This window comes from Haliotis cracherodii, unplaced genomic scaffold (assembly GCF_022045235.1).
Source record: "Haliotis cracherodii isolate W230 unplaced genomic scaffold, xgHalCrac1.p SCAF_13, whole genome shotgun sequence".
Lineage (NCBI taxonomy): Eukaryota > Metazoa > Mollusca > Gastropoda > Lepetellida > Haliotidae > Haliotis > Haliotis cracherodii.
In genome coordinates, this window is record NW_027266268.1 from 34,572,892 (window position 1) to 34,583,983 (window position 11,092).

Here is an 11,092-nt window from a genome sequence, read left to right on the forward strand (position 1 = left end):
AAATGCATGAAATGTAAATATCTCAGCTGATCACTTGTTATCCTTTCGCATGTAACAACATCGCACATAACACAATTTAGGCCTGGACTGCAAATGCAGAAGATCACGGAGAAAAAAAAACCTTTTAGAGAGTGTGGCTCCTCTGCAATGGTGATTTATTTTATCAAAAGTCAATTTTTGTATCTATATATATTGCGAGCACAAGTAAATGAATCATGAAAACTACAAAGGTTGTTTCATTAGTCCTGAGCCTCAACTGGAAAGGTTTGACCTGGGAGCATCAAAATGATTTATTTTTCAACATATCCCCTCTCATTGATACAATTTTGCCAGCGATGTTGGGGGGAGTTTTGAAGAAGTCCTTCTCCTGGCTGTTCAAGAAGTTCTACAAACTGTTATGAGGTCGAAATGGGTACAGGTTTGAGCTTTCTTAATGCTTGGGAACAGATGGAAGGCTGACGGTTTGTTTGTTTGTTTGTTGTTTTACGCCCCACTCAGCAATATTCCAGCTATATGACGGCGGTCCGTAAATAATTGAGTCTGGACCAGACAATCCAGTGATTGATATCATGAACATCGATCCACGCAATTGCCTTTTACGACAAGCATAGTCGTCTTTTACGGCAAGCATGGGTTGCTGAAGACCTATTCTACTCCAGATCTTCACGGGTCAGAAGGCTGATGGAGCCAGATCAGGAGAATAAGGTGGGTTCACTTCAATGACATTATGAAATTATGACCGAGAGACGTGGGAAGCGTATGAAAGGTGTGTACATCAGGATTGGTTTGGTTTGTTGTTTAACGCCGCACTCAGCAATATTCCAGCTATATCGAGTCTGGACCAGACAATCCAGTGATTATTATCATGAGCATCGATCAACGCAATTGGGATCGATGACATGCATCAACCAAGTCAGCGAGCCTGACCACCCGATCCCGTTAGTCGCCTTTTGAGACAAGCGTAGTCACCTTTTACAGCAAGCATGAGTTGCTGAAGACCTATTCTACCCCGGAATCTTCAAGGGCAATGCACCAATCAGTTGTTGTCATTGCTACAATCCACGATTGGAAGATAAACTACCATCCCTTGTTTCAGCCAATACTTACAGCTGCACCTTCCATAAGCTTGTCCATGTTTCAAACGTCACAGACCCCTGCTTATTTTAGAGACTTGTCAAAGCAAAACAATGTGCTCAACTGATTCACGTATTTGTGAATGGTGTCATTTAATGTCCACAACTAAAGCTTTGACTATGACGCAGTTTCATTTATGTAAGGCTCAGAACTGATAAATCCACACTCGTACAATATTGAGAATACAATACTTGAAGCACATTGGCTGTTTCTGTTTACATCGCCATATGTTGTGAAAGTGCCACTATCTTTTCAGTAACTGTTGCATAGACATCAACATTTATCGTACCTCGCATTAAGATACTCGTTGCTGATTGGTTACTGAATGTGCCATGCTACCATGTAAGGTATCTGGTATAAGACGTTATTCTACGGATATTTACGATATTTTCCAAATGAACAAGATCTCGGGGTATTCTAGATTGTATTCGATTTGTACCAATGCATGCGTAACGCAGACCTGCAATGTACTTCGGTGTGCGGTAAGACAAATGCACTGTCCACCTGTGACATGGGTTTATATCCCCTCTATGTTAGTTAGTCAGAGTTAGTATGTTCGGTAAATACAGATCAGTTATGGGTAAACAGACTGTAACAAAAGATCATTTAGTCCATCCCCGGCATTGGAATCCCACAGTACTACAATTCCTCTTTACTACTATTTTCAGCTTTAAATCGACACCCATAATCCATTCCAAACATAAGTACCTGTTCCCCCCAACATTTTCACGATTAATGACAATGAACAGGACGCAAAATGGATATTTCAATGCCAGGGTACCTTGGTACCCGATCACAGTTGATAGATGACCTTGATATGTTTCTCTGTAACCTCGATTAACTCGTTTTTCATCGCAATGTTATGATGACGATTCTTTCTGATTGACTCAAACCCAAACAATTCCGACTGAAACATTTCGCTTATGTTGTCTCTATACTGGTATTTAGTCTCTGGTAGTATTTAGAACATTCGTGGAAAGTAGCTAAACTTTCTTGATCATAAATCGGAATTCGGCCCCTCATTCATTTGGAAGTGATGCGCACGTAAAATCACTCTTATTCCGGTGTCAGTGGGAGAAAACACACTCTTGTCAATGATGTACTCCTTAACTGATACTCGGAGGACACACACTACTTACTGATATCCCCCTTCCTCAATACTGGGAGGACACACACTACTTACTGATATCCCCCTTCCTCCATACTGGGAAGACACACACTACTTACTGATATCCCCCTTCCTCCATACTGGGAGGACACACACTACTTACTGATATCCCCCTTCCTCCATACTGGGAGGACACACACTACTTACTGATATCCCTCTTCCTCCATACTGGGAAGACACACACTACTTACTGATATCCCCCTTCCTCCATACAGTGAGGACACACACTACTTACTGATATCCCCCTTCCTCCATACTGGGAAGACACACACTACTTACTGATATCCCCCTTCCTCCATACTGGGAATACACACACTACTAACTGATATCCCCCTTCCTCAATACTGGGAGGACACACACTACTTACTGATATCCCCCTTCCTCCATACTGGGAGGACACACACTACTAACTGATATCCCCTTCCTCCATACTGGGAGGACACACACTACTTACTGATATTCCCCCTTCCTCCATACTGGGATGACACACACTACTTACTGATATCCCCCTTCCTCCATGGAACAACACACACACACACACTCGACTTAATGATATTCCCCATCCCAAACCTAAGAGGACACACATACATGCACACACTATTTAATGATATTCCGCTTGCCCAACATTTGGAAGACCCCCACCCCCAACATAAGTACAGTTAACCCAGATCCATCAGTGGTACCTCTCTGGGAATATTTCAGCTGGATATGGTTCGTAGCCATATAGATCAAAATCATGTTTATATCTATGGCTGATTTCCTCACGAAGATCAAGAGGAATTTGTTTAAATGCATTTACGAGAACAGATTTTCTTTGCTTTTTCCAGGAAGTAGAACCATCTTGGTGATAGTCGACAAGCAATCTCGTGATTTCATCCCTGGCTTGTGGAATACTTAATCCATCTAATAACGCCCTGACTCTCGGCTCTGGAAATACTTCTTCAAATGAGATGTAGCCGTTTAACTGGAATGCCCTCCATAGCCTCCCAGTAAGAGCAGTCGTCGTGAGACATTTCTTGTTAATGTTTCTTCGTGATTGCAGTTCAAAGTGATAGGAAATAAGCATCCTCATTTCGTCTTCCGCGTGGTCCTGGTGACTTTTGTTTGACACCAAATGTCCAAGACCAACTTTATTCAGAAGGTATTTCGTATCGCGTGAAAATGTTTCCATTTTTCCAACATATTGGGGAAACATTATACAAGGGTTACAAACGGTGTGGAGTGGGTCCCAGTGCGCATCGCGTTTTTTGAAGATTGCATAGTGTAGAAAGTCTTCAAATGTTATGTTTAAGGGACATTCGACGTTACTACGATTTCGGTGTTTGTAGATACCTTGTCCATGATCGCTCCAGGAGTCTGGTAATATTATTTTGTCAACAAACGCCGACCACAGTCGGGTATAAGGGTCACGTGTAAATGCAACACGTTTTAAATTTGGTAACATGGTCTTTAGTCGTGGGTCGCTGAATCTATGTTGAAATCGGTTTGGCTTATTACCGTGATGAACATAATACCTGTCAATTTCGTATGGGCTTTTAACCGGCTTCCCTGTTTCCTGAAGCAGGTAGCTCATGATTCTTTTCCAAAATGTGCATCCGACTTTCTGGGTGTGACAGACAGCTAGCCCACTCGGCTCATGTACAAAAATGTCTTTAACTGAACCAGAAATTGATGAGGAGCAAGCATTCATGTATCGCCTCTGTCTCTTGATGAAGTCTTCTTCTACTGTGTCTGTCTCCTGAAATAATATGTATAACGGTACGCATTGAAATAAGGGATCAAGCTGGCAGCAGTGTACAATATGGATCAAGTTTTCTGGTGGTGCTTGAATGCAGGTATGGGCTATCAGGATGGAATACAGGTGTTAATGCCGTAGTGCTAGACTACAGGAATTGATTAATGAATGACTGGGTGTGGATTAAGGTAGTGATGGAAAATATGTATGGACTAAACATCAGGTAGAGTTCTGGAACACGAGTATGGATAGGTGGTGTTGAATTCATGTATGGTTTATTGAGTGCCTTGAATACAGGTATTGCTAAAGCATCAGGTAGTACTGGAATACACTTCTGGACTAAGGTGAGGCTGGAATGGAGGTATGGATTAAGGTGGAGCTGGATACAGGTTGGTTGGTTGGTTGGTTTGTTGTTTAACGACGCTCTCAGCAATATTCCAGCGATATGACGGCGGTCTGTAAATAATCGAGTCTGGACCAGACAATCCAGTGATACATATAATGAGCATCGATCCACGCAATTGGGAACGATGACATGCATCAACCAAGTCAGCGAGCCTGACCACCCGATCTCGTTAGTCGCCTGTTACGACAAGCATAGTCTCTACTTGATTTGTGAAGATCTATTCTACCCCGTATCTTCATGGGTTTCTTTTATCTGGACCGAGTTTCAAAGGTCAGTATTTGAACATGTTCACTTGAGGTTGTAAGAAAGGTCCTGCAGGGATACGATGGCCTGATCGTGCGTCAAGGTCGGTTAGACATCTCCTACTGACCCATCGGTATGCACATTTCCTCGAAATTATTATCCGTACAATTAGTTAGGTTCCATGCAATTGTCATCATCAGGAGATAAACATAATGTTTGTTATTTAGATCTTGGTCACTTGCAGATTTATACAAGTGGTGCTTGAACGACCCGTGAAGGCCCGGGGTAGAATAGGTCTTCAGCAAGCCATGCTTGCCGTAAAAGGCGACTATGCTTGTCGTAAGAGGCGACTAACGGGATCGGGTGGTCAGGCTCGCTGACTTGGTTGAAGCATGGTCTGGTCCAGACTCGATTATTTACAGACCGCCGTCATATAACTGGAATATTTTTGCTGAGTGCGGCGTTAAACAACAAACAAACAAACAAACTTGCTTGAACATTATTTGCATAACACCAGTATGCTTTACTCGCATATATGGCAGGCATAGAACGTGTGTAGCACAACTACGTCGTTAGCAGAACACGTGAACCAGAGCACGTGACGTCATAGTCGACTGTGGAAAAGCGCCAAATTTCAAGCTGTCTTGAAACAAGCAAAACGCTCCGTCAGTCGGTTTTAAACAAAAATCTTGAATCTTCAATGTAAGTGAAATGTCAATACCTGTTGTTGTGAAGACCCGGGTTAGAGCAGGTCTTCAGCAACCCATGCTTGTCGTAAAAGGCGACTGTGCATGTCGTAAGAGGAGATTAACGGGATCGGGCGGTCAGGCTCGCTGACTTGGTTGATACATGTCATCGTATCCCGAAATAAGCCCAAGTGTATCCCAATTGCGTGGATCGATGCTCATGATGTCAATCACTGGATTGTCTGGTCAAGACTCAATTATTTACAGACCGCCGTCATATAGCTGGAATACTGCTGAGTGCGACGTAAAACAACAAACCAACCAACCTGTTGTTGCTGCTGTTGCGTTGTGCACTGTGACGTCATCCTTTCTGAAGTACCCGATATCTCCGTTTGCTCATTTCTCGCAGTCCCTGTTTCCGTGTGATTGGGTCGGTTCTGGAGTGTATGTCGTCCTCCCACAAATCGTGAAACTAACAGAGAAACATAGAGGCATGAGAAAAGAGGAAAATGAAATATAAGGTAAAGATCATCAAGTACATGTAAGACTGCGTCACATGACAATAACACGCCGAGAAATAACAGATGATGCTATCACTGTGGGCGATCGACATTGCAAGCAAAATGCACTGTAGGCAAATAGAAATGGAACCGTTTAAGAATGACATTGAAGGAGTACTACCCTCGTGTGTTTTCATGTTTGTTTGTTGTTTAACGCCGCAATCAGCAATATTCCAGCTATATGACGGTGGTCTGTAAATAATCGAGCCTGGACCAGACAATCCAGTGGTTGACATCATGAGCATCGATCCACGTAATTGGGATACGATGACATGCATCAACTAAGTCAGACCACCCGATCCCGTTAGTCGCCTCTTACGGTCTGGAGGGCACGGGTGGCCCAGTCGTCTAAGTCGCCGCGATTCGCTGTGCAGAGTTGCGTCCCTTGGGCACGCCAGAAACCTATGATTGTGGGTTCTAATCCCGGTTAGCCCCGATTATGTTTCTAGGTTTGTCAGCACCATATACCCGTGGTCGTGGGTTTCACCGAAGTGGTAAACGTCGGAGACCTGCATCACTTCGGGCTTTCCTCCCACATTAAGTTGACACGATATAACTGGAATACTGTTAAAAGCGGCATAAAACTTAACTCACTCACTCTTACGTTCTGTAAATTATCGAGTCTGGACCAGACAATCCAGTGGTTGACATCATGAGCATTGATCCACGCAGTTGGGATACGATGACATGCATCAACCAAGTCCGACCACCCGATCCCGTTAGTCGCCTCTTACGACAAGCATATTCGCCTTTTACGGCAAGCTTACGGGTTGCTGAAGACCTATTCTACCCCGGATCTTCACTGATCTAAGGTTAAGGGATTGGCGTAGAGAATCGCACTAAAATCCAATCCAGGATGATTGCCTTATTCATCATACTAGCTAGTTGTATTGCTTACTGACAAGGCCAAAGGCAGCAGTAAAATCTCAAATCCGCTTTGCCGGTAGCACTGAAGGACCTTTCGTCTCTGTGAAGGAGGATTTAAGCCACTTAACACTGGCAAAAGTAGACAGTTGATAGATTTGCCATGGCTAAACTGTGGCAGAGACTGGTGGTACTGATGACTTATATAGATTCACTGGCTAAAGAAGCAAAGTCTCCAAACAGTCTTCCATCAAAGTGATAGACTTAGTCCTCTTATAGAAATCATGTTTCATCAGTCTTGGAACAGGTTTGTTTGTCTGGTTGTTTTGTTGTTTAACGCCGCACTCAGAAATATTCTAAGTATATGACGGCGGTCTGTAAATAATCGAGTCTGGGCAGGCAATCCAGTGATTGATATCATGAGCATCAATCCACGCAATTGGGTTACGATGACATGTATCAACCAAGTCAGCGAGCCTGACCATCCGATCCCGTTGGTCGACAAACATAGTCGCCTTTTATGGGTTGCTGAAGACCTATTCTACCCCGGATCTTCACGGGTCTCTTGGAACAGGAGTTACGTTGTATACGTCAGGCTTTGGGCAACAAACGAACACATACGTTTTTCATGCAAATCGTGTGAGCAGGACAAACCATGTCCCTTTTCCAACATCACTGATTTTCAGTTATCCATTCACTTTATTGTCTTTATCCTTTCATATAAGTTTCATCCATGTTTTGCCTTTAGGGCCAATGGAATCTGTTTCGGCAGGTGATAGAGAATGACTTTTGTCTGATGTTGACAGTATGAATTGGTTATGAGGCCCAGTTATGTATCTTATACTGATAATCAATAATTTGAAAAATATGTGTAAACTGGGATTGAGATGTAATTAATCTATAATTTTTGGAATACGTGAAGACTACGTTTATCCCCATTTATATATAAAAAAACATATTCAAAAGGGGGAAGATACGTTTTCCTATAACATTGTTTGTGGAAAATGAGTTGTTTATTCCTCCATCCAGAGTAAACGTGAATGAGTTGAAACATCCTCTGCCAATTCGGCCCCAACACAAACCCACACGCCGTCCTTGTTAAATTGTTTAATATGTGAAAAATAAAAACATGAAATTTGAATGTGAGGTGCCTATTTCTATACATAAACGTTTAGAGGTATTGAACTAAATTTATCGGTACAATAGTTTACCAAAACATAAGGCAATCATAATAGATGGCATTGTAGGAATCTAGTTACAAAATTCGAAATTATGTCATCTCAGCTTATTACCAAACTACAAGCTTACTCTACCTCAGTTTTTTTGTTTATGTAGGAAGTGATAAGGTCTGCTTTCCGCCGGGAATCCCAAGATGTTCATTATAATGTTATGAACATGTTACATCAAGAATGGTGGACTGTTCACAATGGTACATTGTTTCATTAGTTATGTAATGTAATGTAATGTAATGTAATGTAATGTAATGTAATGTAATGTAATGTAATGTAATTTAATTTAATTTAATTTAATTTAATTTAATTTAATTTAATGTAATGTAATGTAATGTAATAGTAATGTAATGTAATGTAATGTAGTGTAATGTAATGTAATGTAATGTAATGTAATGTAATGTAATAGTAATGTAATTTAATTTAATTTAATTTAATTTAATTTAATTTAATGTAATGTAATGTAATAGTAATGAAATAGTAATGTAATGTAATGTAATGTAATAGTAATGTCATGTCATGTAATGTCATGTAATGTAATGTAATAGTAATGTAATGTAATAGTAATGTAATGTAATGTAATGTAATGTAATGTAATGTAATAGTAATGTAATGTAATGTAATAGTAATGTAATGTAATGTAATGTAATGTAATGTAATAGTAATGTAATAGTAATGTAATGTAATGTAATAGTAATGTAATGTAATGTAATGTAATAGTAATGCTATCCGTTTTAATTAATTACTTAAAGTCGTGTGCTAAGTAATGTAGATTTTACACACCCGAGCTGGTTCTTGTTTCATTGTCCCAGTGGTACGAAACGAGGATGAATGTTAGTATTCCTATGGCAAACACAATCAGAAAACGTCGGGGAGTGATGCTGTACTTCATTCCTGAAATGATAAATAGTACCTTAGATGTAAAATATTTGAATTGTATTGGTAAATGACTTTTTCCATAATGTCCTGCTGTAGCAGTGGAGAGCTGGAAAAAAGGGTGCAGGTCAGAACGGTACCTCAGCAAAACGTCATCGATTTCCTCTGTGAACGCACTTGTTTCAGCAAATAAACCCATAACGTTTTGGCAATCACTGTCCGATCTCTGCAAATCAAGCTACTTACAGCGTAATGGTGTCGCATTATGTATATTAACATTGCCTTCACACAAAGGCGGCCCAGTCGTCTGAGGCGCCGCGATTCGCTGTGCAGAGTTGCGTCCCTTTGGCACGCCAGAAACCTATGATTGTGGGTTCGAATCCCGGTTCGCCCCGATTATGTTAGGTTTGTCAGCACCATACCCGTGCTCGTGGGTTTCACCGAAGTGGTAAACGTCTGGCACCTGCATCACTTCGGGCTTTCCTCCCACATTAATCTGACACGCCGTGCTATAACTGGAATACTGTTAAAAGCGGCGTTAAACCCAACTCACTCACTCACACATAGGCGATGCACAAATTGTTGTCTGGAAATATAGCGACAAAGAAACGTTTGTTTTCAAATTGTGTTAAATGATAAAGATGGCGGTAAGATACATATTTTTAAGTACATGTCACACAGAGGGTCATCAAACCTTATTCCCCGATGGATGGGCGTCTTGCTCTATTTTGGTCCATCGATCACTTGATTGTCTGGTTTGTTTACAGGCCGCTCTCGCCTGGCAGGATTACTGCTTTTTGGCTTCAGGCCATAAATACTTATTTTTTTATGCAAGTTGTTTGGTTGACTGTTGTTTAACGCCGCACTCAGCAATATTCCAGCTCTATGACGGCGATCTGTAAATAATCGAGTCTTGACCAGTCAAAGTGTATTAGTTACAACTTGTGATATTATGGCATATGTTAGCTGTCAGTCTTATGAACATATCAAACTATTTCATACCAATTTTAAAATGAGCCAGTATTGGTATTGAGGCAATCCTTCCTAATATATCTTTCATATTCCCTCATTGTTACCACAGAGAACATAGCGTGCGCAGACACGCATATGAAATACAGGTAGATTAATTTTAAATATTTGATAGGGATGCATTTACCGTCCTCCGCCTTGTTTAAGGCCGCACTCAGCAATATTCTAGCTATGTGACGGCGGTCTGTAAATAATCGAGTCTGGACCAGACTGTCCAGTGATTGACATCATGAGCATCGATCCACGCAATTGGGATACGGTGACAAGAATCAACCAAGTCAGCGAGCCTGACCACCCGATCTCGTTAGTCGCCGTTAACAACAAGCATACGGCAAGCATGGGTTGCTGAAGGCTTATTCTACCACGGATCTTCACGGGGCCCATTTGTTAGAGAGTCGGGTGTTAGAGAGCTTAAAACAGCAGTGAAATCACCTGGCGACATCATAATTGGCATGTGATATAATGGTTGCATTAGTTTTAATATATTTACTCAGCAAACTTAAATAGGTGAGGTGAAATGGGGTTTAACGTCGCGTCAAAGATTATTGCACTTATACAGCGACGTGCATGCAGGCGTGTGTCTCTGTGTGTGTGTGGCTGCTTGTACTAGTCCGGACTGATGCCGATTTATAGTGCTTGCACACTGAGATACCATGCCGCAGTTTAACATGAATACCCCACTCAGACACAGTATACTGACTCCGAGCCGACCACTCCTTGTTTTAGCCCCTTAATGCCGAGCGCCAGACAGGGTTACAACAAGTACCATCTTTTAACGTCTTTTTGTATGACGCGTCCGGGGATCGAGCCACGAATCTTCCGCGTTCCGGGCGGACGCTCTACCACTAGACCACGGAGGCGGTCGCAAACTTAAATAAATGTCTTCAATAAATCTATAACTCGATTAATCCTTGATAAATGACTGCATGAAACACATGAAACCAACTGTGTATTTACAAATGAAAACATGACTGGTCATAAACAAATACGTTGTCTACACGTGAAAACAGCAATATGTATATTGAAGAAAAAAGTTCTGGATCATGAATATTTTGGGGGGTATTTTTATGAAATTGTAGTGTCTTATCATGAATATTTTGGGGGGTATTTTTATGAAATAGTACTGTCTTACACTACAATTTCATAAAAATACCCCCCAAAA

At 41.4% G+C, this 11,092-nt stretch overlaps 1 protein-coding gene across 1 annotated transcript; it reads right to left on the minus strand.

Annotated features, from left to right (window-relative positions):
• Window positions 1–2,975: 2,975 nt before the first annotated feature.
• Window positions 2,976–8,917, minus strand: LOC139459230 (carbohydrate sulfotransferase 10-like). Its single transcript, XM_071240682.1, has 3 exons — window positions 8,809–8,917; window positions 5,699–5,844; window positions 2,976–4,040 (listed from the first exon to the last, which is right to left on the minus strand). Exons 1-3 carry the CDS (start codon window positions 8,915–8,917, stop codon window positions 2,976–2,978), a joined length of 1,320 nt encoding a protein of 439 aa, XP_071096783.1.
• Window positions 8,918–11,092: the final 2,175 nt, after the last annotated feature.